The sequence below is a fragment of the Hypomesus transpacificus genome, chromosome 17, assembly GCF_021917145.1.
Source record: "Hypomesus transpacificus isolate Combined female chromosome 17, fHypTra1, whole genome shotgun sequence".
In the NCBI taxonomy this organism is placed as follows: Eukaryota; Metazoa; Chordata; class Actinopteri; order Osmeriformes; family Osmeridae; genus Hypomesus; species Hypomesus transpacificus.
This window is the reverse complement of record NC_061076.1, coordinates 5,245,899-5,273,734: the sequence shown is the minus strand read 5'-3', so window position 1 is coordinate 5,273,734 and position 27,836 is coordinate 5,245,899. Positions and strand designations below refer to the sequence as shown.

Genomic DNA, 27,836 nt, shown 5'->3' with positions numbered 1-27,836 from the left:
TTGTTCTCTCCCTTTCTTTCTTTTCAGTGTTGAGTTTCTAAAATCCCCCTTTCTCTCTAAGAAGAGGAAATCTTAGGACACAATTCATCCAGCAATCCCTACTGGATTTACTAGAGAACAAAAGGAGACAATGAAATATGTTAAGAGAGAAAAACAGAGAGAGCGGTTGGAAAGATCATCGATGAACTGGAGGAAAAGAGACATCGCACCTGAAGCATATGTTCCAGTGGACTCAAAGACACCAATGACTAAGCATGCCTTCTGTGACACAAACTTCAATGACGAGTCATATCATCCCTCCTCCATGAACAACCCCAAACCACACCCTGAAGATTAGCCAAACAAACATTACTGTAAGATTCTCCAGATAGAAAGAAAATAGCAGCAAAATTACTTGAAGCCCTTTACAACTTAGTTGTCATGTGGGTGTCATCATTAAGGCTCCTTAGATAATGTTTCTATGATCTCACGTGTATGGTATACGACCAGACAAAACATAAGACAACAAGACTATTGAACCTAATGTCACACAAATACTAGTTTGTGTGTGAACCAAGGGGGTATTTAAGTTTCCCCCTCTGAAAACTTTATGCAAAGCTAGGGCTTATCCTCCCTGGTAGCCATGGCTGCTTCTGAACCAGGCTAGCTGGACAGCTTCTATAGCCTGGATAGCCTAGCCTTCCACAAGGCTCTTTCTGCTGCGACAGTGCTTTATCCCAAGCATACAGCCACTGTAGGTGACATATCAGCCATGCCAATCTCACACACAGCTCACAGACTACTGACTTTCAAGCTCCTGTGGCTTGTGTTCATGACTGACTTTTCAGCTTGCCACAAAAAAACAACCAATGGACAACTTTAAAGGCACCTCTGGTTCACTAGCTGCTCCAGGAGAATGCGTGTGCTGGCAAAAGGAGAGAGGGACTACTAACAGAAGAAAACCTGTCCTCAGTACACCCAGGAAAAAAGGAAGAATCAGGAAAACTGAAATACAATTGCTCTCTCTCTCTTTCTTTCTTTCCTCTCTTCTCCTCTGTATCTCCTCCCAGCTGCTTCTCAGCATTGCTACTCCTCTGTAGCAAACTGCATGGCATGAATGGAAAAAAAAAAAATGAAAAAAGTAGAGAATACAAGAATGGAGAGAAGAAAAGAGTGAAGGAGAGAGATCAAAAAGATGTTTTACACAAACATTCACAAAACATCAACATATATAAAACAATATTTTTTCAAACCAGTAGCAGAAAATAACAACAAATGGTGGACTGTGGTTTGAGAAGACAGATATATTAAAGGGTTCCCCTCCTTTCTTTGGAAGAGAGAATGGAGGGAGCTAAAGTTCTGAAGTCTTCTAGCGCCAAGCCTCTGGGGGGATGGAGATAAAGTGCAGGGATTCTGCAGCAATGGGTGAACTCTAAAAAACGATTCTGGGAGATAAAAAAAGAGTAGAAATTGGAAAATGCATTTGTATTACTTTGTTTACCAGCATGACTATTCTGCATGACTACTTCTGCAAGCCCTGATCCCCCCCAAACGAGGGCTAGGCATTGAAAAAAGGTACAAAATCAAGACGAAACTAAAAGATTCATGTTACATGCAACCGATTAAAAGAAGAGCAGGATTATATAAAAAAAAAGAATCTATATTTTGTTTTTGGATAATAAAAAAGGAATTATTAAAAAAAAACATATATATATGATTGCAAGATACACAATGAACTATGTTTTCTTAGATATAAGATTCAAACCCCACTAAATCTACTGGAGATGAACAGTGCAAATATCTTCCCCTGATACTCCATGCTAATAGGCTACTACTACTCGGCCTACATCAATGACTGCTCTTCTCACTCAGCTCCTATGCTACTTCTTCTTCACCAACTCCCTCTCTTGTCATACTGTCCTGCTAGCGCCCCCTGATGCCAGTTTTGTGTGTCACCCTGGGTCCAAGCCACTGTCTCCCACAGCATCACTTTTAACTGGACTGACTATGAAGGATCTGTTATCTCCCCTCCTTTGACTGAAAGTGTAAGATGGCTGCTTTACCACAAGAGGGCATCACTGTGTGTTTGGGGTTAAGGCCCTTCAGTAAAGACCTGATACGATTATTTCCTGTCAGATTTAATAGTCTGACCAATTACATTCACATTTGTGAGAAAAGGAAATTGACTGATTAGTGAGACAGATGCTTTTGAAGTGTAACAAAATGAATTATTACCCATGCAGTCTAACATTGTCTTGAGGTTAATATAATTGAATAATGTATTACATTTAAATGGCTACTTAAGTGCTCATCCCAAAAAATGCCTAGCACTGCTCTGTCCTCAGTATGCGAGTGCTTCAAGTGCTAGTGCTGGTGATGCTCCATGATGAAGCAGCCATTTTAGTTCCAAGGGAAGGGAAGATACTTTGAACATTGCCATGGGGAAGAAACATGTTGGTCTCAAGCTAAATAGTTTCTCCTCTCCAGTCACACAGACAAGCTGTCCCACCCCTTATTTTGGTCTAACTGTTTGTATGGCCCATGGTAAATAATAATTATCATGATTACAGCTAAGATATTTGGCTTTGCCCATACATTAAGTTCTTATTAAGTATTGCTATTGTTAGGTCAGAAGTGTAATATTTTATCCTGGTAACATGATTCAAGAGAGTAGACATTTCATGGGAATCGAAATGGGGAATAATAATGATTTCATATGACATACAGTATACACTTGCTCTCAGCCTAATACATTGTCCTTACTAGAATAATTACTGTGGTACATCACGGGCACAGGAGCAAATTATTTTGAGTGTGACACTATTTCCTGTTTCTTTGGCAAGTGAAAATCAACATATGTGTTATTTTTTGAGCCATCTACATGCCCTGATTCAGTATCTCTTCTTTATAATATTACTTTGTTGTCTTTACTGGTGGCACCAGAGAAACGGTCCTAGGTGTTGGTTTATGTTGGGGTGTGGGGGGGTTATCACTCCTGGTGCGCCAAGGTCTGAACCTGGTTTCTAGTCTCTGGAGATGCTCTGGTGCTGCAGTGTCCCAGCAGGGTTCGTCTCAGGGGTAGCATTCACTCTACCAGTGAAGATATACTGAAGGTATGTGTGGTCTGTCTGATGGCAGATTTTGATACAGTTGTCACTGCTTACTTATTTATGTTCAGTTGCACCTATTGTATTGTCGTTGGTTGTGTTCACTTGCCAAAATATATACTTTTTTTTCTTCATACAATAACAAGGTTACAGAAATGCTGTAGCAGGCTACTTGATTTAGGACTTACTTAGGACTGAGCAACTACCTATGCAAAACTTGGACTGTAACATACATGTGATATAGATGTGTTTCATCATGCAAAGGAGACTGGTGTGTTGTGTGGACGATGGATTAGGATGAACCTTCATATCTATAACATGGTGTATTGTTTACTAGAGCAGAAGGTGGGGAGGGATTTAAACAGGAGCTTCCTGAAAATCTGGAGCAGTGCCTCATGGTATATGCACACACATTTATCATTTGGTATACTGGATCTCCATCCTCTTTCTCTTATTTGATGTACTCTCCTTTTCAGCACTCTCTCCCTCTCCCTTTTTCTTGCCCCTCTCTCTCTCACGCTCCTCTCCACACTATTCGCAATGGCAAGCTTGATATCAAAATTAATTATTTGAAATCATTTGTAAATGATATGTATACATAGTCACAGGTGAGGATGCATTTGTAAAATGCATATATATTTTATACTGGAAGGGACGTTTATTGTCAGACAGTTTGAAAGAGAAATGAAGGGTTTGTAATGCAAGTTGAATGGAAAGAGAATAGAATGGCACCATTGGCATAGGCAATGCTAAGAGACTAGTCATTGGATATCAATCCCTCATTCAAATTCTCATAGCACAACCCACACGGACATGCATACATAAAAAGTATGAATTATTTCGCATAAAATATAAGGGGTTTCAATGTCCGAGCAATTAATTGTTCCAAACTCTCTTTTTGAAGAGGTGACTTCCTGGGCCAATTCAGTGCAGGTGTGTGTATGTGTGTGTGTGTGTGTGTGTGTGTGCGTGTGTGTGTGTGTGTGTGTGTGTGTGTGATGGTGCTACAGGGACCCACATCACAGTAAGGGAGGGGGATATATTATTCTGAGCTAGCTAGGAGAGGAATGACATCTGAGCCCTCACCACTCGCATACCTTTACTTGAAACCCAAATAACAAACATATCAAAAATAGGAGCCGGGTAAAGCCTGAACACCATCACACCATTTCATCCCTTCTGCATCTTTTCTCTAATCCTCCTCTCTTTAGCCCTCTATGTTCCCCCCCTCCTTCACAATATTTTGAGGAAGAAGCTCTTTTGCATCCTTGTTCTTGTGTTTTTCTATCATATTGTTTGAAGATGAATTCTAATGCATGCGTGGGAATAAAAAGAAGACTTAACTTATCTTTGAATGGCCAGAATGAGGTGACCCTCTTCATTCAGAAATCTCTGTCTTCCTCTCTCACTCTTGTCAGTCAGTGGTGAAAGGGAAAGTGAGGAATACACATACTGCAACAAATATTTAATAAAAACAGAACAAAAAAAGAATTATTTTTCTATAGTCTGTTTTTTGGGGGTTATTTTCTGTGGCTGTTCTATTCGTTTCTTTTTTTTTTTACTTAGTGAGTTACTTTAGTGACGTCATAAATGGACACTGGTAAACAGGGATGTTGTTAAGAGGAAAATGTAGTGAAATAGACTCAGTTTCATGAGTTATGTATCTAGATTGCTAACATGTACAATTGTCTGGGATATCCTCATATTGTAGTTGTACGGTAAATCTATCTTTCTGTTAATCCCAATATTCAGTAAGTTATTCAGTAATATTTACCTTGTAGCTGCTCATAAATGTACAGTACGTCACCCAATGATGTCGATCAAAAATGTTTGTCTGAAATTATTTTGGGGGTGCATTTGGGGCATTTTCATTTTAAGTTAGCTATTACTGAGCCATAACAGCATTTTTATTGCTGGTTTATGTGTCACAGGTTCTCCATTTGAACGTACATTGCACTACTAACCCTAATGCAGCTAAAGTAACTATAGGTCTTCCTACCATAGAGGCTAGTTTGTTAAAAGTCACTTGTTCCTCTGTGACCACATCAATGCTGAAAGTGTACATATGCTACCATGCCACTTCCCTTACAGGAGAATGAGAGTGAAGACAGAGAAAGGGGGGGAGAGGGTTACTACAATATCAATGAATGGGGTTTATGCTATAAATACTGATGCTGGATAAAATTTTAATGTCATAATACAAAAAAGTAGAAAAAAAAATCAAGAACTGTAAAAAAAATATATTTCAATGGAATGTTTATTATTTAACTTTTATATTTTTGAAACATGTAAAGAAAAAAGATGAATAAACAGTCATAATTTACTAAAGTTTGTGAAAAAGAGACTTAAACTATTATTACGAGTATGAAGGTTTGAACGTGAATGCTGATTTACCTTACCTGAGCAACACTTCTCCGAAACCGATAGGAAAATAAACAAGAATAATAAAATGATGAAAAACTCACAAAATTACTGGGTAGACAAACAAATCAAATTTAAAGAGAAAACATCAAAAAGGTAATAAAAATATTAAAAGCTTATGCCAAAATTTTCAATGTGTGTCCCGTGCATTTTTTACTTGAATAATTCAGTTGGAGTGGATGTGTGATTTTGTATGTGAAGAAGTTACAGGCTTTGATTCATATTGTCTTGCAAAATTTATTTCATTTAAGTATTACTATATTAACACTGGTCCACTTATAACACATGATCTCCCCTTTTCCAAATGTAGTATTTAATTATTGTTCATTTTTTAATGCATTCAAAGTTATCACATCTCCAATGAAAATAAATTAATGCATTACTTACACAGCCACATTACCTGCTTAGAAACAACAATTGTTTCAAATAGAACATTTATGAAAATAACGTCTGCACACTTGTATTCACTGCCTGGCATATAATACACCCAACATGGTCAATAAACATCAAGACTGATTATTTTGGTTAAATAAAAATGAGTTCCCTGATGTCATTTATGGCATGTGTTAATGGGCAATGGTCACAGTAAATCATGTTTACTGTACATAGTTCATCCTGAGATACATTACTCGTGCTGTGGTTTAAGTGCGTAAACATAAATGAGGGTTGTGCATGCAGCATGTGCTTCAAGTTCTTTTTCCTACTGTCCAGGTGATTAAACTGCCCACTGCAATGCCCACAAGAAAGATGAGGAGGAATCTTTGAGATTTTGTGGTCATAGACGACATCCTCTCCATCTGACAACGAGCCAGCTCTGAGAAACTGTTGATCTGGAAAAGGAAAGAGAAACTTTGGTTTTACGCTTAATTTAGCCTACTCATTTACATAAACTTACAGGTATCCTAGATTGATTTGTCACTGGCTTGACCTGGACAATACTGCAGAATAATTTAATGCAACTCATTTACCCATCCTCCATGCTGTTGGACCCAACTTAGCAGTTTGCTCTTGAAGTAATCCACTGTCCATTTCAGGATGTCTAACACTAATGGAGAGAGATGAGCCTCCACCATCTGAGAATTGGATGAAAATGTACAGATTTAACACAGATACATATAGATATCCATCTTGGGAAAATGTATAAAAGCAGAGCTGTAGCTGAAACAAATACCTTCACAGCCATCCTCCCTGCCACATAGAACAGCACAGCAATCCTCTCCCAAGTGATTTTACCATCTTCAAACACCAGCTTCACCATCTGCCAGTAGTTTTTCTGGTTGGACTCTTTTCCTGAGGCCACCAACCCGTCTATGGCACTGGACAGGTAAATGGTGAAGAAGTAGAGGAGAAATTAGATCCAACTACATGATCATATGATCACACACAAAGGTTCAGGTAACCAAATGGAGCTTTCAGCAACCTAAATGGACTCCCTGAAATGGGTAAAGAAGAGTGGAGAGCTGGGGACTAACTCTTTCAACTCTTGGTCGTCCTTGACCTTGTCACCAATGATCCGGACCATTGTTGCCAGCTGGACAACAATCTTCTGCTCTTCCTCATTCTGTACTTCTGGTGTCTCTGATAGTGAAAAGGGCACTGCTTCTTCTAAAGAGACTTCCTTTAACTGTTCCTGAAACACCCTGGAGATAAGACAGAATTCTGAAAGTGTTGACTGTACGACATAATATCTATATCATTTCTGGTAACCTATCCTCTGTCACTTCTAATAAACAAGGGTAGTGCCTGTAAATTTATGTAGGCCTAATCTAAAAGTGAAACGAAGGTTCCTGAAAAAGTTTTACGTCAGATTTCCCAAGTAGGCCTAAGTGTTGGTGTATGTATGTGAAACTTACTCTTTTATCAAGGCCTCTCCTATTCGTTCATCTGTTGAATGAGCAAAACAAATTGAGCTAACATTAGGCTGAATATGTCAGCGATAAAATATCACATTTAAACCGGATTAAGGACTTAATTTGCAATTGTTTAGACCAGTATAGGCTAATGGGCGACAGCTACAATACAAATACTGTCAATCATGTTTTCTCAACACAAAGTTTGAGTTTGACACTTTTTACAGACAGAAAAAGACAATCTTTAAAGCAAATATATAGTTTAAATGAAATACCTGACGTCCTTTCACAAGCCATTGAGAATCCAGACAGAAACCTGTAGCTATAGTATAACGTTACTGTACTGTAAATTACTGGTACTAAAAGACCAGCAAGCTCGACTAATGAGCGCAGATGAACTTGAGAAAAGTTTATAAAACTATGCCCGTCCGTGTTCTATTCAATCAAAGCATCTTCGGTATCTCAATTTAGTAAAATATGTATAATCTGGAAGAATAGACAGCTAAACCTGGCACTTCCTAGTTTTGTAACTAATGTAGTTCTACACGAGTACAACTATAATATTGCCTTTATCACTTTAAGGTGGTGCATTTGGCGCATGCGTCTGTAGATGTGTCCACCCACAAAATGTGTCCGGGTTCTACTTCAAGTATCATTCTTTGATACTGCTTTGCTGCACGTACTTTCTTCTGCATCTTCCAAGGGAACATAGTTCCCATCTAACACATTGTTGGATAGAATTCTTAGCTGATCTTGCATTCCGTCCAGTGAATTTCGACCGTGTTGTAGGGAAGATATTACTTATATGTTATATTGTATTATGGCAGGTAGTACCAACAAGACAGTTCACGATATCTTTCAAACCATGGAGTACGGACCAACGAGTACCAGCACTGCCACCGCACAGGTAGCTAACCAGCTTGATTTGTTTCTTTAAAGTTGTAGTTTTTTTAGTACAATAGCTTGCTAGCCATCGGGCATTCATGCCTACAACAAACGTACTCTTGCTAACAACTTAAAACGGAATGGCCATGTGAAGTACATTACTCAGTAATAATGTGAAACTCACAAGGCAAACATGTGACTTGACAAGACTGTCTTCTCTGGGTCATTGAACAGTTAGTCTCTGTCTTCAGTCGCTGGAGTACTTTTCTGAGTAAAGTTCAGACTCAGCTGAACTGCAGATGTAGGGAGTTGTAAGAATGTGCAGCTAAATGTGTACCTTGCCCCCACTGTGTCAATAGATAATGTTCTACCCTCTACAAGCAATTATTTTATTGGTTTCTCTGGTTTGGAGGTGTATGGCCCCTTAGCCAATGGAATGTGAGCAAACTGTATCAGAGTAAGCCAAATTTGTATTAAGAGTTTTAAACTTAAATCTTAACTAGGCATGCTGTTGGGTTTAGTTCTAGTAAATAGACTTACCTCATAATTATGAATTTCTATCAGACTGGCAAAAAATATCCTGCAACACTGCAATAAAGACAATGCACGGCCCAATTGAGCAAAGTAGTTGTAGGTTTTATTAAGGCTGGAGGATCTCCCTCCAGCCCCCTCAGTCTGAGGGCTCAGCCTGCCACAGCTCTGCCTTCCAAGGGAGGCGCTCCGTCTGCGTGGGGTAGGAGCTACTCTGGAGGGCCCACCCTTTCCTGAGTGTAGCTGACAACAAGCTGTAGTCAAAGCTGCATTTGGTTATAACTACTTAGATTTTCTCTTTAGACATAAAATATGTAATCGTTATTATCCAACCATTTCATGTTATTTGATTTGGCAAATAAGCAGTAATACTGCTTGAGTGTATGTATTAATTAAACACTAGATGGCCTTATTGACCACTGAATGTAATTAACTACATGAAGCACAATGAGTAGAACCAATTTTTTCCAGAATGAAATATAAAATAACTAAATGAAAATATCTGACCCTGGCCTTGGTTTTCCCAGGCTTGGCTAGAACACCGCTCCCGTGCCCTCGACCTCTTCATCGATGGGAAGTTTGTCCGTCCTGCAGACAGACAGACACGCAGTGTGGCTGGTTCCTCAGGTAGACTAGCTAACAGAACTCCAGTTGCTTCACAAGAAACACAGTTGTCTGTTTCTACATTTTGTCAACATTAATGCAAGCTGTTTGTACATTCTGTCTCACCACCTCTCTTTCTCCCTGTCTCACTCTCACCCCCCCCCCCCCCCCAGGAGAGACTGTGTGCAGTACAGTGTGTGCAGTACAGGAAGATGTATCCCTGTCTGCATCCTCTGCTGCCAGTGGCTTCAAATACTGGAGCGTACTAACCTGCCACCAAAGGGCCAAGGTCTTGCTCAGGTAGGAAACGTTTAGTGGCAGCACCAGGGAGAGGAGGCCCTCCCAGCACCAGGGACAGCGGCCCAAACCGCCTCATGGTCAGGCTGTGCAGGGTCCCTTAAAGCGGTTTCCCGCTTCTCGGTCTGCAAAGGTCCCACATGACAGCAACTCAGTGCTAATCACTAATCAGTGGCCTGGTGCACACAAGCTCAGCTGACAGGCCTCAGAGGAGGAGAGAGGCAAGAGCCGGTTGCTGATGCAAGTATCGCCGGCCATTCACTTACGTTTCTCACGTGTTTGTGCGCGCGTGTGTGTCTTCCAGTTTGGTGAGTGGCCTACAGAGACACGGACAGTGTCTGTCAGAGCTGTGTGATCTGTCTCAGTGTCCCAGTTCCCCCTCCACACTGGTTAGACTGGCCCAGTACTATGCCAGCTGGGCCCAGCTTAGAGACACACTCATGCCTGACTGGACCCCCTGGGGTAAGTTTGTGTGTGTGTGTGTGTATAGACCAAAGTAATAGTAGACCAAAACATGTCAGGAGTCAATATAAATGTACTTTTCTTTCTGTGTTTCAGGTGTGGTGGAAGTGGTAGTCTCTGATGACTGTTCTCTCTACTCTCTTATGCTCAAAGTATTACCAGCACTGGCCATGGGTATGCCACACACACATAAACACATATCAATAAAAAATATATGATATTATCATCGTGAGCAAGGCTCATGGAGCAAGATGCCACTTGTCAGAGCACATGCAGGACACTTTTAACACTTTTAAATTAGTCAGTTGTCTTTCTAATGTCAAAAGGTTTTTTCAAAGTTTTACAAAACAACGTCTGTTTCCTAGGCAACACCGTGGTGTTGATCCCTGGATTAGGAACTTCCCCTTCTGCTCTCCTGTTGGCCCAGTTATTTGTTGAGGCAGGACTTCCTGCTGGGGTGCTGAATGTGGTGACAGGAAGTAATGCGTCTCTGGGGGCCAGTTTAGCCCAGGATCCGAACATCAGTTATGTTACCTACAGTGGCAACAAGCAGGTGAGGGTGGGGATATGGGGGTCATTTTTTATGTGCAATTTAATTTCATACAATTTTAAATATGTGTTTATATCAAATACATCCTTTCGCTGTTTTTCCATCTTCCATCTTTTCCATCTCTTTATTTATTTCTCTCATTCTTTGAGGACGGAGAGATGCTGTGTAAAGCCACAGCCGGGATGGGTGTGCCGGTCTCTCTTTCTCTCTCCCTTGGTGCCACCTGTCCCTTCATCATCTTTGAGTCTGCCGACATCGATAGCGCTGTGGATGGAGTGATAGAGATAGCCTTTAAAAAGAAGAAAGATGTAAGTCGAGACCCATCCATCGATTGAATTGTCACTGACAATTGTATAACCGTTCTGACTGAATCAATTGAATGCAACCCACCCCACAGTGCCAGTGGCTGCTGTGTGTTCAGGAGCCAGTGTGGGACAACGTGGTGGCTCGTCTGAAGCTGCGTTTGGGACGGATGAAGTGTGTCGCTCTCAACACTGAGGCAGAGAGAGGCCTGGTTGAGAATGCAGTACATGAGGCTCAAGAGCAGGGGGCAACAGTAAGTCACTACTGTGTCGCAGACAGGAATAAACCACAGAAGAGTGTGCAATTACAAACCAATGGTTCTCTGAAACTTCCTGTGAACCCATTTATAAGATTATTTGACCTGAAACGGAGATCCCCAGACTGTCCTTTCTGTAGTTCCACAGTACACAAGCAGCACGTGTCAAACTGAGATTTTTGACCTGTAGCATTGTAAGGCAGTGAGTTGTTGCTGTCCAAGCAAAATGTACACACTTCCCACATTGGCTACTTGATATGTCTTGTTTTACAAAAGACTTGAAAAGACACACACAAACACACATTGCTGCAGTGAGTATGTAGCAGCCTTCAGCTTATGTGTTGAGCCCCAACACAACACCACCTGGGTGTACCTAACTCCACTCTCTCACCCCTGGCAGCTAATCCAGGCTTCCCCAGTGCCCCCCTCCGGTGCCCTCTACCCCCCTACGGTGCTGTGCGGGATAGCCCCCTCCTGTTCCTGCGTGGTGACTCCTCCCCCCGGACCCCTGTTACCCCTTCTCTCCTTCAGAAGCCACTCCGAGGGCGTAACCCTGGGTAACTAAACAAGCTCCATGTCTGATCAATGAGACATATAGCTGATGAATTTATATAGGATTAGGACTTATTTATTGTGGTTTTAGATTATCAGAAGGAGCAGGGCCAAAGACTGCCGATGTGCCTGTGCTTGTTATAAATGGTCATAAACTTGAACGTGACACATGCTCCTGTTGTAGGTAGCAGCAGTTACGTTGAAGGTAGTGTCCATAAAAGCGAGTGCTGATCAAATGTCGTGCTTCCTGGATGTGAATAGGGAACCACAGCCCTCACGGCCAGGCTGCCTCTCTCTGGACTGAAGACCTCACGCTGGCCCTGGAGGCTGCCAAAAGGTGCCTGTCTCTTTCCCTTCTGTCCACACTCTCCTATCTGCCGATGGTCCAAAGTCTGTGTTAACCCCCTGTCTCCCTCATGGCCAGCCTGTCTGTCGGGTGCGTGTGGGTGAACTCTCACTCCGTGGCGGACCCGTCACTGCCCGTCTCCGGACACAAGGACAGTGGCACCTGCACCGACGGAGGGAAGGAGGTACGGACGGCTCTCTCGGACGGCCACGTGCGCCTGATGGTCTGGTTTGTTCGATCCCAAGTGAGAACGCGGATTTGAACCTTCTCCTCCTGTTTTCCAGGGTCTGTTTCAGTTCCTGCGGCCTTCATCCTCCTCTTGTCCTGTACGTCGTTCCTCCCCTGCCTCTGTCGATTACAGCAAGTTCGGGACAGAGGCCTCCGCAGCTGTCATTCCTAATGCATCTGATCCTTCCAGGTGTGTATGTGCGTACAGGTGCGTGTGTGTGAATGTCTGTATAACTGTCTAAATGTGCGTGTGCTGTCATTTATCTCTCTCTGGTTCTCTCTCTCTCTTCTCTCTCCTATAGTGTTCCTTCCTCCTATCTCCAGTTGGTGGGGGGTAAGCAGTGCAAGGCTGTGTCTGGCAGTAGTATGTCAGTGCTGGCACCAGATGGCGCTGTGCTTGCCTACTGTCCCGATGGCGGGAGGAAGGACGTGCGCAACGCAGTGGAGGCAGCCATTAAAGTTCAACCTGGGTGAGCTCAGGCTCAAGCGTCAGTTTCTCTGTCAGGCTGTGGCTGTACAGCAGTATACTTCCTTTAAGGGGCTCACACACTAAGAAATTAGCTTTTCACTCACCGTGAGGTAGGGAGCGGAGCATACTTTGTGTCACTGTGTCTGCCCGGCGTACCAACATACACAAACCACTGATGGTATAATATCACATATTACATTATATGTTTTTACGTTGTGTTAAACAGTTTGGGAAGCTTTGAAACACAGAGTATTCGTTTTTTCCTCCATTGAATGTGCCACTTCTGACTGTCAGGTACAGCTGTCACCTCATTGGTTGCTTTTTGAAAGGCCAGTGGCAACCAAGGTCAAAGTAAAAAAATTGTCATTTCGAGCTGTGGTTACTGGTTCCACAGTTAAGCGGCAACGCTCTCCCCATACAACAAATGACAAAGACTGTGCAGAACAATTTTAATGCTTATCATTTGTCACACGCTTTCCTGTTATGACTGTTTCCTCTCAGCTGGATGAAGAAAAGCCCTGCTGCACGTGCTCAGTCTCTTTACTCTCTAGCTGAGGGCCTAGAGCAGAGGAAGCGGGAAGTGACTGCATCCCTCCGCTCCCAAACTGGCCTCTCATTGGAGGAGGCAGAAAAGGAGGTGGAGCTCAGCATAGCCCGGCTCTGTGACTGGGCGGCTCGTTGTGACAAGGAAAGAGGAGGAGCTCTGGTGAGGCTTTAAAGTTGGAAATGAACCGATGCTGGAAATATGATGACGGAGGATTTAATGGTGAATCAGGTCACCTCCATATGTTTTTTCAACTGACCACTATTGTAAGCTCAAACTATAATGGTTACTAACACAACCTTCAAATGTAGTTTGATATTGTTAAGTAGGGTGCAACTTCAGAATGGTCATTTTGTTTACATTTATGATCATCTACACAACTCACTTCTACAGCATCATGAATATCTCTTTTTCTTTCTGTTCCTAGCTCCTCCCCCAATCAGGCTCTGCCTTTTCTTTCCCAGAGGCTCTAGGAGTGGTGGGCATTGTTCTTCCTGACTCAAGTCCCCTCCTCTCTCTTGTGTCTCTGCTGGGAGCATCTGTCGCCATGGGAAATGCAGTTGTCATGGTGCCTAGTCAGAAATACCCTTTGCCTGCCCTTGAGTTCATTCAGGTGTGTTTATGAGTTGGAATTGAATTCAGGCGGGTGTGCGGGTGGGTGGGTGTGTCTGAGTGTAAACTTCCATATTTTATTCTCTCTTCTCTTTTAGGTTCTTCATTCCTCTGACCTTCCAGGAGGCCTAGTCAACATCATAACAGGAAGAAATCAGCTGACTCAGGCTCTAGCCAACCACAGTGTAATTAAATCTATATGGTACTGGGGCAGTCACGAGGTATCTTTTCAGACGTACACATACAAAATATTACCTACACCTTTACCCAGTGAACTGCAAGTATAAAGTTGTCCTCTGTCTCACTCAAAACCCCAGGGTTGTCAGTATCTGCAGTACACCTGCTCCAGCCCCCTAAAGACCCTGTGGCTGCACAGCCAGGAGAGGGAGAACTGGACTTCCCCTCACCCCTCGGTCCTGGAGGAGATATGGAGGCAGGCTGTCCAGTGGAAGAGTGTTTGGATCCCTACTGCATAGCAACATTAAATGAGTGAAAATAGCTACCTTGAATCCCACTCAGGTTCTAACATAAAGTAGTCCATTACATCCTCCCATCTGCCAATGGAATTTGTTTGTCTTTTGTTTTCACACAAAGGCACATTGGGATAAGGTGTTGATTAGGGATTCAGGGATGTAGAGAGGGATTATGCATGGAAGTCAGAGGAGAAAAAAATATTTTAATATGGTGAGTTTAAGGAAAATAATTAAGGTTCGGTTTTAAAATAAAATAAATCGAAGGATGAAATATTTAAAGATGTATGTGAAAGAAGCACAGAAACTTACACAGATCATATGTTTGGGGTCAATACTTTTTCTTTTCTTTCAAACGTTGCATTTGACCTATACTCTTTAAAAAGATTGATCTATAGTCAGCCATTTGCTCATATCACAAAGGACTGTAGACACATTCGGGGCTAAATACAAGCTTGAGATATTTGTTATTATATATTTGCCATTACATGCAGATGCACTGTGTGTGGAATTAGCTTCTGTTAACATACAATAACAGCTTTGGAGTCCTTATCCTTTGACCATTGGGTTAGTCACCATTATTTATTGATAATAGGGTATTCCATCCAGTTGTAATATTGTTTACTCAAACGATATGATGCAACTCTGTAGTGTTAACATTCCAGTAATGGAACTTTGACTGATGCTGTTTCAGAACAGTGTCTATGTTGATCTAAGTACACATATTTACACTTTTGAAAGTACACTGTACTGTATATGATAAGAATGAGAAAATACCAATGTAGCGATAATCTTGAAAATATCAAATAAACAGATGACAATGTCTATGCCAATATTGAAGACCTGGCTGGTGTGAGATATAGTTTTTACACGTGCGTTCACTGGTGATGTGTGTTGCCTCTAGTGCAAAAACAGCCTTAAAGCTTCATTTCCAGCATCAGGCCTCATCTTCAACATAATATGAACCTGGAGGCTTAAAACAGGCAACAATTTGAGCTCGAGTTTATCGAAACTCTGTGGACCTTATTTGGAATTATGTGATTAAAGTGTTCGAATTGTATAATAAAACTTTTGAGATTGTGATTAAAATCACTTTTAATATGATGCTGTTTCAAAGTTGTGTGCTTCAAGAGATTAAAAACATCACCATGTGTAGACTACTCACTGGTAAATTACCTTTTTCTAGAAACCCAGAGATACAATAGAATAGATTCTAGGAAGCTGCTGAACTATGTAACGTACATAAACTTTAAAACATACATAACGTATGTTTTAAAGACAATCTTGGTTAAAGAAATAATGTACCTGCAGAGACTTGTTTGTTTATCGGAAGATGCCACTGCCAACACTATCTGATCCGAGTATGGTTCTTAGGAATGCTGATTCAACTCTTTTACTATAAGCTCTATCGAAAATAATATTACTTGATACAAGATACTTGTCTAGATATTTAACAAAGGAACTGCCAGTGACAGCTTGTTACAGATATCTGGCTTTAAATAAACTGTCAATAACTTTAAATACAATATTAATGTAATTGTCGATGGCTGGTAACTGATACGATTACGAATTACTTGTATTAAAAAACACTGTACACTCCTGTGGTTAATTGTAGGCTACACGCCGGTTCCCTTTTCCAAGAACTGGTCCAAGCCTGCCACAACAAGTGTGTTTCCGTGGTCACAAACTCCCACCTTCTTCTTTTCCACATCAGCCTTGGAACTCATGGAATGCTGAGTCACCATTACACAGCAAAAATGTGTACAACTAAGAGGTTAGCCTAATGACGGTGGGGGAAAAACAACTGGGAGAGCCTTCAGTTTTCTGTTAGTCTTAGCTAAAATAACTTCTGAAATTGCCAGACGTCAAGTGTGACACACAAGTTGTGCGGAAATATTCTAAGCAACACGAACTTGAATCACTGTTGCGACATGATTCCGATTACTTAAGTAGACCTACTATTAGGGTTGAGTATATGTTATATTTTCTGAATGATGCAACTACCAGTACAGTATGGCTTTTCCGAGTGAGACAGGTGAATTTACTTTTAAAGCATACTACGAGCCTTGACAGAAAAGTTTATCACGCTACAGCAAAGCATTTAACAAACTAATAATGGCAGGCCTATAAAAAACAACATTCAGTTGGAAGTCCCTTTGGATAAAAGCGTCTGCTAAATTAATAAATGTCAGTTCCTGTTCTACATTATTGATTATAAATCTAAAGTTAGAAAAACAACGAGGCAAAGGTTGGTTATAACCATTAGACTGATGTGGTTTCTGTTTTATAGATGTAGCCTATACAAATAAACGGACTTGGTTTGCACAACTGGCTATCAGATTTAACCCTTAGCAATAGTTGGGTAGGATTCATTGAGCAAAATATTGCACAATACAACACCCTAAAAGTGTTCTGTCCGCAGGTTTTGTGAAGCTGTGAGAAGAATTACTTTGCCCAGGTTACAGTCAACTCCATCTAGAACTTGAATCCTTTGTTGTTTTCTTTAGAAAATAAGCTTATTGCACACAGATATTTTGATCAGTGTTAGTTAATTTGGAAATGTTTAAGTTATTCAGTTACTTGCTAGACTTCGGATACAGGTGGATGTCATGTAGGCCTAATCTAGACTTGTCTGTAGCCTATAGTGTTCAGTGTAAAGATCCTGTTTGCTTAAGCAAGGAATAGAGATGAAAAAATACGTTTGAATTAGACTAGGCTACATTAGTTTCTACAACAGCATCTGCCTTAAGCTAATCTATTTTAAGATAACGGCTAGAACATTTAAATTGCATTATGTGATTCTGTAACAAAAAAAAACATTATTTTTACAATGAACTTGAAGCAGGTGACTATTCTTCCAGGTCACGAGTTAAGCGATGTCATTCATCGACCCCGCCTATTTTCTCATGCCTAAACTTAATTTGATTGGCTAGGTGTGTGCAACGACTTTACTGACGCTTTGTTTTCGAAATGGATAAGTACAGACAATTACTTCCTTCGATCACAACCTTGGATGTTCTTGCTTCAACAGTGATTGAACGGAACTGAGCGACATTTCACACAATTCCACATTTACTTCAACACTAGTAGCAGAATAGTTTTAATCTATTTTTTTGCGCACGATCAGGAAAGTAAAGAACTTAATCAACCGAAATGGAATCTCAGGTCCGTCAGAACTACCACCGGGAATGCGAAGCTGCCATCAATCGAATGGTCAACTTGGAGCTTTTTGCTTCCTACACCTACACTTCAATGGTAAGGAAGTTACGTTGATGCTGATTCTGAGAAAGTAATGCATCTTCATTGGCAACCTGCCGTCCATAATGGAAGTGCTATCATGTTTTGGCTTTGTCAATAGGCTGCTAAGAAACTAAGACGAAATTATTGAATGCAATTAGTCATGTTTAATCGTTTTCATCAACAATATGTATTCTCTTTTCTGTCAGGCTTTTTACTTCTCTCGTGACGACGTGGCTCTCTCAGGATTCGCCAAGTTCTTCAAGGAGAACAGCGAAGAGGAGCGCGAGCATGGCGACAAGCTCATGTCTTTCCAGAATCAGAGAGGTGGACGCATTTTCCTGCAGGACATCAAGGTACATTACCAGTCTGATGCCCTGAAGATTTGCAGCGTATAGGGGTTAAAGTTGCATAATGGTGGCTTGGAGAGATTGTTTGCTGTTCCATCATGCATGTTTAGCAGATCTTCAACTTTCGATGCACACAAAGTACTCAATGAATTAACAATGACTGTACCACACCTGTGTTTCTTTGTGACTCATGTAGAAACCAGAGAGAGATGAGTGGGGCAGTGGGATGGAAGCCATGCAGTGTGCCCTGCAGCTGGAGAAGAACGTCAACCAGGCCCTTCTCGACCTCCACAAGGTGGCTTCTGATAAGGGAGACCCGCATGTAAGTTCCACTATACCTGGTCTTAAACTGCTTTAAATGGTCACAGAAGTACCTGAATGTGTGGTGTCTATAGCTGTCTCGTGTCTAATCCATGTTCTCTGGGTGTTTCCTTCTAGCTGTGTGACTTCCTGGAGACCCACTACCTGAATGAGCAGGTGGAGGCCATCAAGAAGCTGGGAGACCACATCACCAACCTCACCAAGATGGACGCACACAACAACAAGATGGCCGAGTACCTGTTTGACAAGCACACGCTGGGCTAAATGACAACTATCTCCGCTCCTTCCACCTTCTTAGCTGTGAATGGAGAACACCATCTGATATGCTTTGACAGTGCAACATTAACTTTCCTAAATATTTCCGATGTATCTATTTGATGTGAAGTCTATAAGATGTGATGTTACTGTCTGAGTGAATAAACATTTTGAGCCAAAGCAAATTTGCAGTCATCCTTGATCTTGCTTGCATTTCAGAAACATTATTTCTGGAGGTCCAATGTAGGCCTAATATTTAACAAGCATGCTGCAAAAAGCTCACAGTGCCAGACATTCTTAAATTAGTTTACTTCCATTCTGTTCTGTAGTTTAACATCACAAATCTTTTAATCAAATCCAGACAAGAGATATACAGTACACTATATACAAATGTTTTGTGACACCTATACATTACACCTACAGGAGCTTTTATGACATCCCATTCTAAATCCATAGGCCATATAAAATGTTTAAATATTTATACATTACTTTGTTTGTTTAGAAAACTGACCCACACCTTTAGTGGATGATTGCCAGTTGGTATATATTTATAAACTAAAAGTGAACATGCAGGAACAGCCTCAGATGCTTTATAATTTGAATAGGATCCAGACAACGTAATATATTTAATACTGTCTGCAATATCATACTCCAGCCATGGAATGGTGATTGATGGCAAATTGCAGGTGTAGTGTTGATCTAATGTTGAAGACTGAGTGCTGAGCCTTCTGCTGTGTTCGCTGTACACCCATGACTGTGTGTCAACATCAGAAAACAACATCAAGTTTGCACACGACACAGCAGTTGTGGGGTTGATCTCCGACAGCAACGAAGAAGCCTACAGGATGGAAGTCATCCACCTTGAGAGGTAGTGTCGGGAGAATAACCTCCTGATCAATGTCGGAAAAACTAAATAACTGGTTGTGGACTTCAGGAGGAAACAGCAGAGCAATATCCGCCCACTCTGGATCAACGGGTCTGAGGTGGAGAGAGTGGACAGTTTTAAATACCTCGGTGTGACCATCACACAGAACCTGTCCTGGTCACTTCACATCCACAGAACTGTGAAGAAGGCCAGACAACGTCTCTTCCACCTTAGACGCTTGAGAGACTTTAAGGTCCCCCTCAAGGTGCTCAGGAACTTTTACACCTGCACCATCGAGAGCATCTTGAGTGGGAGTATCACTACCTGGATGGGCAGCTGCACCAAGCCGGAAAAGGTTTTTCAGCCCTGAAAAGGGTGGTCCGTCCAGCCGAGCGGGCCATCAGAACCACCCTCTCTGACCTGCAGGACAACTTTAACAAACGATGCAGGTCGAGGGCTGAGAAGATCCTCAGACAGCCCAACCACCCTGGGAACTCACTCTTCTCCCTGCTGCCGTCAGGCCGGAGGTTCAACATAGAGAGGATGAGGAGGAGTTTCTTCAGGCCATCCGTCAGCTCAACTCAAAGCGTTAAAATACTGCTGTGTGCTATTTAATTTTATTTATTGTAATTTATCTATTTTTAAGCAGTCTCTTTTTAGTCTTATTTTATTTTATGTAAGTGGTTGCAGGTACAACTACACATTTCACTGCATAATGTACCATTTGTGACAAATAAAAATATTGAATCTCTTAGTTGATTTACTTTCTATTGTAAGTATTTAAAATGTATTGTTTTTTAAGTATTTAGATTTTGGGTTTTGAAGAATTAGATTAAGAATGAAAGAATTAAGAAGTGCTTTTAGTCTTGAAAAGATGTAAAAGCAAAATATTTTTAATGTATGATCGACAGGCGTTAGATTGTCGAAGTGTGGGTTTCTTAGAGCACATCTCATATTTCATTGTGAGAAACACAAATGTGTGTTTACTGACAACAGGCATACATAATCCTAGGTATGATCAGCCTCATTATCTGAAGTAAGATACATATCAAGAGAAAATGTTCCAGATTCTAAAATACCCAGCCTGCGTGATGAAGTTGCACAGAATAATTCAACAGCATTTTCAAGGCAAAACGGGTATACCCTAGAGTGAAGCGTCCATATATGAAGCATGGAAGAGAAAGGCATTGGCAATCTAAAGGTGATGATACACGGGGCAACTTTTTGAGCAATGTTGCCGGAATGTTGCCGGGAAACGTTGCCCGGCAACATTGCTCAAAAAGTTGCCCCGTGTATCATCACCTTAAGAATACTGAGTCACTGACAGTGACGCAGCAGAAATGTTTGGCTGACTCAGCACAATGGAGTACTAACATGCGGTTATATTAAAAGTGACTCCGCATAAAACAGTGGGCAATGAGCCTTAATTGCAGTCATTTCTTGGATTCTCGCCTGAAAACCGGAAGCTACACAACTTTGTGCTCACAAATCACATGATAAATCACGACTTTAACAACTTAAGATGGTTACACATTAAACCTGAGATGGCGGAGTCATCTGTATCATGGCCATATGCCGCAGTTGCATTAAGTTAAAGCATGAGACAAACCTTTGAATACAGATTAAGAATATTCCTGTTCGACCACATAAATCGGACATTTTAGTATTTAGCTGGTAAACAGAAGAAGATGAAAGTTAGACTGTTGCATACACATTCATATTAACCTCCAAGATGTTAGGGAAAAGTAAAATAGTTGTGGTGTTCATTAAGAAAAACTGAACATTACCCTAAAGTAGCTTGTCAGCAGATATGAGGTCTATGGGATTTTTTAGGAAGGATAAAGCAGCTTTACAGATTTGTCATTGAATGAATACTCAATCCAGAATATGAATAATAATACTTTTGCTTTCCTTGTTGGCTAATAATCTCTACTGCGGTGTTAATCTCACATGAATTTATACTGGAATAGTCCGCAGTTACACACGTTTTATTTAAGATATTATTATTATTATCAGTCAAAAACACATAGCCTACATGTAAACCTTTTCCCCAGTCATGTGTAAAATGACGTAATTCAAACCCCGCCTTTTAACCGATGAACGCTTGATTTGATTGGCTATGCTGTTTGCAACGATTTTACTGACGTTTTCTTCTAGGAATACATAAATACAGCGTTCATTTTCTACACTTCACACAGCGCCGAGAAGACATCGAAGGTTCTTGCTTCAACAGTGATTGAACGGAACTTCATCTTCCAAGCCGAAATATCTGAACATTCCGGAATTCGTATTTCTACCTTTACTTCAACACTACTAGCAAAATAGTCAGAATATATTTTTTTATCTTACGTTTTTGATAAGAAAACAACCAGCCAAAATGGAGTCTCAGATCCGCCAGAACTACCACCGCGATTGCGAAGCTGCTATCAATCGCATGATCAACATGGAGCTTTTTGCGTCTTACACCTACACTTCAATGGTAAAGAATAGCCTATATTTCGGATTATTTTGTTCCACGCTATACCAATAGGGACAAGTCAATCTCAAGACTATTTCATGTATCTTTCTTGGCTATGTAACTAACAGACGTGTGTTTGTATACGAGTGGCATTCGGAGAAAGATTATGTTCGCAGAAACATTGTTTTTCTTCTGGGGAATGCTGTGTCATGCTTAGTGGGAGCGTTGTCAAACGTGATTAACTTGCCATACTGGACATGAGTCATGTTTAACCGCTGTTAACAACAATATTGTGGTTTTTCTCTACTGTAGGCCTTCTACTTCTCCCGTGACGATGTGGCTCTCCAAGGATTCTCAAAGTTCTTCAAGGAGAACAGCGATGAGGAGCGCGAGCATGGCGACAAGCTCATGTCTTTCCAGAATCAGAGAGGGGGACGCATCTTCCTGCAGGACATCAAGGTAGTGTAACCATTATTGTTTTAAGGATCAAATTAAGCGTGTGAAGAAACAAGGTCCTAGACTTCTGATATCATGTAATAAAAGTATACTAAGTTCTGACCCTGTTTATTTGTAGAAACCAGAGAGAGATGAGTGGGGCAGCGGACTGGAAGCCATGCAGTGTGCCCTGCAGCTGGAGAAGAACGTCAACCAGGCCCTTCTCGACCTCCACAAGGTGGCTTCTGATAAGGGAGACCCACATGTAAGTACCTGCTGTCAAACTGCTTTAAATGGTCACAGAAGTACCTGAATGTGTGGTGTTTATAGCTCTCATGTCTAATCCCTGTTCTCTGGGTGTTTCCTTCTAGCTGTGTGACTTCCTGGAGACCCACTACCTGAATGAGCAGGTGGAGGCCATCAAGAAGCTGGGAGACCACATCACCAACCTCACCAAGATGGACGCACACAACAACAAGATGGCCGAGTACCTGTTTGACAAGCACACCCTGGGGAGCCAGAGCTAAACTCTCTAGCCCACAGACATCAGCTTCATCCTATTTTGGCAATGAATAGAGAAGTGCATCTGTTTTACTTTGGCAGTACAATGTTCGCTATCATTTCTGCCTTATGTTTTTCACTGCCTTGCATGTTGTTTCAAGCATTTGTTTTGCTTTAATTCCTCTGATGCAAGTGACTGATTAAACATTTTGAGCTGGAGCAATTTCAGTGCTTTATTTTAGTGTTTCGGAATTGGGCTACTAATTAACTATTTGGTTTCGAACAGAAATGCATAGACTGACATCTCCTGTTACAGAACTTCAGAAGGAATAATTTTATAAAATGCATATGCACAATTACCCTCTAATTCACCCTTTGAAGAGTTGTCCTCTGTTTCTGTAAATAATCCAGAGTTGTCAGTAGGCAGTACACCTGCCCCAGCTCCTTAAAGACCGGCTGCACAGCCAGGAGAGGAAGAGTAAAAAGCAGATATGGGAGGACAAGCTTGGTTCATAAATCAGGCTATGTCAGAGCAAGAATGTATATCTTTATCAACAAGACGTTCCAACTACTTAACCCTAGCTGTTTGACATAAGGAAATAGGAAAAATAATACATGATCACTGAGTTAACATTCTGATGTGCACTTAGCACCCCTTTCAACCCATTCAGTTTCAATTAGTCATAGCATGACGTTAGCAAGCTAAATCACATTTACACATTTTATTCATTTAGCATACAAGATTTTGTCTGAAGCAACAGTGTGTTGTGTCCTTCACAACCAGCTGTCGCCACTTTTTAAACATGTCGATTGATGGAGAGAGAGGGGGCGGGGGGCAGAGGTCTGATGATGTCCAGGGCAGAGGATGGGGGGGGGGGAAACGGCATCCAAAAGGGGGGCAGACCAGGCCATTCAAGGGGGGCGGACCAGACCCAAAGGTCTGATGATGTCCACATGCAAAGGGATACATTCTCCATGGTCGAATGAATCATGTTCTCATCTCCATAGGGTGGCCATCCCGCCTCCCCCATCCGGTAGGCCTACCTGTCACCGGCCTTGATGTCGAACAGCTCTCTGCAGCAAATCATATCACCCCGTACACCCCTCCCTGCCAGTAGGCTGTCTTAATTGCATTCTTCTCCTCATTAAATGATACATTCTCCTGAGCAAGGCCTATTTCTCACTTACACAGACACAGTCACATCTTGGTGCATAATCATACAATTAGAATATAAGTTCATCATTATTATATATGGATCATTGATTATATTTGGAATATATTTTCAGCATTGTCATTACACAATTTGTATATCTGATGTAGACTTTTACTTTTCTGTTCAACAGAGACATAGAACATATGAAATAAAAGCATTGACTTAGACTAGGCAATAGATTGTCTATATTTTTACCAGGCACTGTGCAATAATAACAACCTTTCAACTTCAATATTGCACAATTCTGCAGAAAAAAAGAAGGGTACCACGTGGTTACTCCTGTCCTAAACATTACGGTGATGTTTCAGGAGCTTCGTTGTGTTCGAGCTGCCGAGAAGGCCTATATGGCTAGCTAACTGTGTTACTTGCCTTTTAATTTGAGAGTTTGGCTAACAGTGGGATAAAAGCATTTACTACAATGAGACAATATTGCCAGATATAACTTGAAACAGGGCCTTTTCACCGACGTCAACAATGGCTTCTTTTTATTTTAATAAAAAAAATATTTATTATCTGTCGTTCATCGAGGTTTCATATAGCTGTAACTAGCCTGAAGAAATTACGACGTAAATTTTCCGATTCGTCTTGCGAAAGTCACCTACTCATCGTAGGTGTGTAGCAAAAAAAACAAAACATGTTTCGGAAACATGGGAGATCCAATCAAGAATTAGCTCTACGAGATGGTAGACTGCGATATGCTGAGTCACTGACCATGACACAGCAATGTGGATTTGCTTGAGTCGGCACATTAGCCTGAATTAGGTCGTGTTACAGGTGACAGTGAGGAAACAACCTTAATTGCAGCATCAATTCCTAGAATTTAACCTATAACAAAACAGAAAAAGTAATGTCATGGTACCACACACACAGAAAGATGCACTAATGTCCACAAACCACTAAAACTGACATTAACATTGACTTCTTCACACAGTTAGTGAAGTTTCACAGTTTAAATCAACAATCTAATTTATAACAACTAACTGGTCTCCGAGTTAAACATATAGGCCCAACAATAAAATATATTGCAACGTGTAATTTCATGCAATCATAGTGCAGGGTTGGGTTATCGTGGAGTGAAAACCATTATCTGATGCTGATGTGTAACCTAGCTAATCAGTTGTGGTAGCCTATTGAGTTATAGGTATTCCACACCATATTATTTATAAAACAACTACAAAAAAACAACTTGAGACAGGTGAGGTCAGGTGAGGATTGGAAGGACAGGTGGAGTTGTTTCCAGGTATTTTGCAAAGTGAAGTCATTGAATGGTCCCGCCTATGTCCTGACGCACTCTTTCGGGACCAATAAATAGAGACAACTTGCCCTAACAATTCATAGCGCTCCGAAGACATCGAAGATTCTTGCTTCAACAGTGATTGAACGGAACTTCATCCTCCGAGCCGATTTTTGTTTTTTATTGCACGTTTTGACAAGAAAACAAGAAAAACTGCCAAAATGGAGTCTCAGATCCGCCAGAACTACCACCGGGAATGCGAAGCTGCCATCAATCGCATGGTCAATTTAGAGCTTTTTGCCTCCTACACCTACACTTCAATGGTAAGAATTCATCAATTAGCCTAGCCTAAATAATTTATTGTGTTGTTTGGGCTCGATGTGACGTTGGACTGCCATCTACTGGTTGTTTTCATACAGCCTATTTGGCCACTGTTTCTCAACTGGTGGGTCAGATAGGGGTGTGAAGAGGGTCGCGTCGCGGACATGTGCTTTGGCTACGTCAAAAAATCGAACTTATTTTTGAACTTTTATTAAAAGTAATAGTAAAAGTTGTAGATATTCTTCAATGGAAGTGCTGTGTCATGCTTACTATTTTTGTTGTCAGTTTAGTAACCATGACTGAACAGTCACTGAATGTCAAGACATGTTTAACAGCCTTAACTCTTAACTCTCTATTTTTCATTGTCTGTCAGGCTTTTTACTTCTCCCGTGATGACGTGGCTCTCCAAGGATTCTCAAAGTTCTTCAAGGAGAACAGCGAGGAGGAACGTGAGCATGGCGACAAGCTCATGTCTTTCCAAAATAAGCGAGGGGGACGCATCTCCCTACAGGACATCAAGGTATAGGTTATCCCTCTACCCCTCCACACACACACCATGTTAACAGGGCAGTCCAAGTTATTTCACATTTGACTTCTTAGGAATAAAATTGGTGTGTAAAAAAACAAACAAGCACCCAGTTTTTAACTGTAATAAATATGGCACAACTCTTTAACACTACTTTGAATGAATTATCATACTCAACAAATAAACACAAGTGCTCATCCTGTTTTATTACTGATGTAGAAACCAGAGAGAGATGAGTGGGGCAGCGGGCTGGAGGCCATGAGGTGTGCCCTGCAGCTGGAGAAGAACGTCAACCAGGCCCTTCTCGACCTCCACAAAGTGGCTTCTGATAAGGGAGACCCACATGTAAGTTCCACTATACCTGGTCTTAAACTGCTTTGAATGTCCACAGAAATGCCTGAATGTGTGGTGTTTATAGCTCTCATGTCTAATCCCTGTTCTCTGGGTGTTTCCTTCTAGCTGTGTGACTTCCTGGAGACCCACTACCTGAATGAGCAGGTGGAGGCCATCAAGAAGCTGGGAGACCACATCACCAACCTCACCAAGATGGACGCACACAACAACAAGATGGCCGAGTACCTGTTCGACAAGCACACCCTGTGCTAAACTTCAGATCATTAGGACCTTCAGTTTCCTGGAGAATACCACCCGTTTGTAGTGTTTTTTTGTGTGTTTTTTTAACCTTTTAATTTTTCTGTATACCATTCCCTAAGGGATGTTTTAATGGTTTGATGTTACTGACTGATGTGTTGTCATCTGGATTGTTGTATCTGGCATTGGTGGTATGTATGCTCTAGTGAATCTTACTCAATACACATTTTGAGTTGCAGTCTTTTTGACATTTATTGTTTCTGAAATATGACTTGAATTGGATATAAACAGTCGAGAGAAGTCTTGTTATCTTTCCAACAACCTCAACGGCAAGTACAGTCATAATGAACCCACCCCTTAATCAAATAAACGGTTGTGATTGACCCAAAAAAGGGAAATTGTTTGACTGGGAGGTTGGCCAGGCCTATCATCCATAGCTTGCACATGGTTTGGTTCCCAGCCTAGTTCATTTTGGTGGAACAAAGTGATACAGCAGGAGACACACTTGTGTGGAGGGGTGGTGGATGAGGAGAAGTCCAGAATCAATGTAAACCTTTAAGCCATGCTTTGAGACTTGACCCACTTTATTACCTGCCATAACCACACAGGGGCGCCAATTCTTTTTGGGAAAGTCCCATTCAGTCCTGAAAGATCTTACATCCAAGCTTTTAATGTTTGTATTTTACATAAGTGTTTGGGTTTGGCTCTGTTGTGAGCTAGTTCTGTATTTATAGCTTAACTGATGGCATTAGAAAGCCCAGGACTTCCAAAGAAATGGGCAAAAAGGAAACAGGGCCAAAGGGTAATATGGTTGAAAAGTTACTGGACCGAAAATACAGTGGACATGAATTAATTTCTGGTTAATCAGCAAGATAACTGGAGGAAACTGAAATTAAGTGAGATATATTTACAGTAACAGACCATAAACGTAAGGTCTTTTCTAGATTCATCTTCCTGTTTTTTGAATTGCAGAAAAATACTGTACTAAATAAAGACACTAGATCTCTTCCAAAAATGTAAAACACCCTGGGAAAAGGGAAACAATAAAATGTCAAAGTAACCC

At 41.2% G+C, this 27,836-nt stretch overlaps 6 protein-coding genes and 1 long non-coding RNA gene across 8 annotated transcripts in view; 5 read left to right on the top strand and 2 right to left on the bottom strand.

Annotated features, from left to right (window-relative positions):
- The window catches only part of LOC124478933 (potassium voltage-gated channel subfamily C member 1-like), a 41,338-nt gene extending 39,689 nt beyond the window's left edge, over nucleotides 1-1,649 (top strand). Inside the window, exon 2 of the transcript XR_006957335.1 lies at nucleotides 28-1,649. The gene's annotated coding sequence lies outside the window, so the exon portion shown is untranslated. The remainder of the gene's footprint in view (nucleotides 1-27) is intronic.
- Nucleotides 1,650-5,719: 4,070 nt separating this feature from the next.
- Nucleotides 5,720-7,966, bottom strand: baxb (BCL2 associated X, apoptosis regulator b). Its single transcript, XM_047039052.1, has 6 exons — nucleotides 7,633-7,966; nucleotides 7,361-7,391; nucleotides 6,980-7,147; nucleotides 6,679-6,823; nucleotides 6,476-6,580; nucleotides 5,720-6,337 (listed from the first exon to the last, which is right to left on the bottom strand). Exons 1-6 carry the CDS (start codon nucleotides 7,652-7,654, stop codon nucleotides 6,194-6,196), a joined length of 615 nt encoding a protein of 204 aa, XP_046895008.1. The 5' UTR covers nucleotides 7,655-7,966; the 3' UTR covers nucleotides 5,720-6,193.
- A 9-nt stretch (nucleotides 7,967-7,975) lies between these two features.
- aldh16a1 (aldehyde dehydrogenase 16 family, member A1) lies at nucleotides 7,976-15,564 on the top strand. 2 transcript variants are annotated; one of them, XM_047039047.1, is made up of 17 exons: nucleotides 7,976-8,264; nucleotides 9,301-9,400; nucleotides 9,550-9,676; nucleotides 9,978-10,135; nucleotides 10,232-10,309; nucleotides 10,501-10,688; nucleotides 10,835-10,993; nucleotides 11,083-11,241; nucleotides 11,645-11,801; nucleotides 12,058-12,133; nucleotides 12,221-12,326; nucleotides 12,427-12,560; nucleotides 12,673-12,840; nucleotides 13,341-13,545; nucleotides 13,811-13,996; nucleotides 14,094-14,216; nucleotides 14,313-15,564. In XM_047039047.1, the coding sequence occupies exons 1-17, from the start codon at nucleotides 8,163-8,165 to the stop codon at nucleotides 14,469-14,471; spliced, it is 2,385 nt and encodes a 794-aa protein (XP_046895003.1). In that variant the 5' UTR covers nucleotides 7,976-8,162; the 3' UTR covers nucleotides 14,472-15,564. The 2 variants fall into 2 exon arrangements, with proteins under 2 accessions (XP_046895003.1, XP_046895004.1); XM_047039048.1 differs by lacking the exons at nucleotides 14,094-14,216; nucleotides 14,313-15,564 and having other exon boundaries at nucleotides 13,848-13,939.
- Nucleotides 15,565-17,406: 1,842 nt separating this feature from the next.
- LOC124480035 (ferritin, middle subunit-like) lies at nucleotides 17,407-18,808 on the top strand. Its single transcript, XM_047039054.1, has 4 exons — nucleotides 17,407-17,720; nucleotides 17,912-18,058; nucleotides 18,249-18,374; nucleotides 18,491-18,808. Exons 1-4 carry the CDS (start codon nucleotides 17,619-17,621, stop codon nucleotides 18,635-18,637), a joined length of 522 nt encoding a protein of 173 aa, XP_046895010.1. The 5' UTR covers nucleotides 17,407-17,618; the 3' UTR covers nucleotides 18,638-18,808.
- Nucleotides 18,809-21,664: 2,856 nt separating this feature from the next.
- Nucleotides 21,665-23,106, top strand: LOC124480034 (ferritin, middle subunit). The gene is made up of 4 exons (XM_047039053.1): nucleotides 21,665-21,972; nucleotides 22,264-22,410; nucleotides 22,526-22,651; nucleotides 22,758-23,106. The coding sequence occupies exons 1-4, from the start codon at nucleotides 21,871-21,873 to the stop codon at nucleotides 22,911-22,913; spliced, it is 531 nt and encodes a 176-aa protein (XP_046895009.1). The 5' UTR covers nucleotides 21,665-21,870; the 3' UTR covers nucleotides 22,914-23,106.
- On the bottom strand, nucleotides 22,767-26,821 carry LOC124480037. The gene is made up of 2 exons (XR_006957500.1): nucleotides 26,762-26,821; nucleotides 22,767-22,877 (listed from the first exon to the last, which is right to left on the bottom strand). It is a non-coding gene; the product is annotated as an uncharacterized LOC124480037 (long non-coding RNA).
- LOC124480036 (ferritin, middle subunit-like) lies at nucleotides 25,427-27,072 on the top strand. Its single transcript, XM_047039055.1, has 4 exons — nucleotides 25,427-25,658; nucleotides 26,030-26,176; nucleotides 26,402-26,527; nucleotides 26,642-27,072. Exons 1-4 carry the CDS (start codon nucleotides 25,557-25,559, stop codon nucleotides 26,786-26,788), a joined length of 522 nt encoding a protein of 173 aa, XP_046895011.1. The 5' UTR covers nucleotides 25,427-25,556; the 3' UTR covers nucleotides 26,789-27,072.
- Nucleotides 27,073-27,836: the final 764 nt, after the last annotated feature.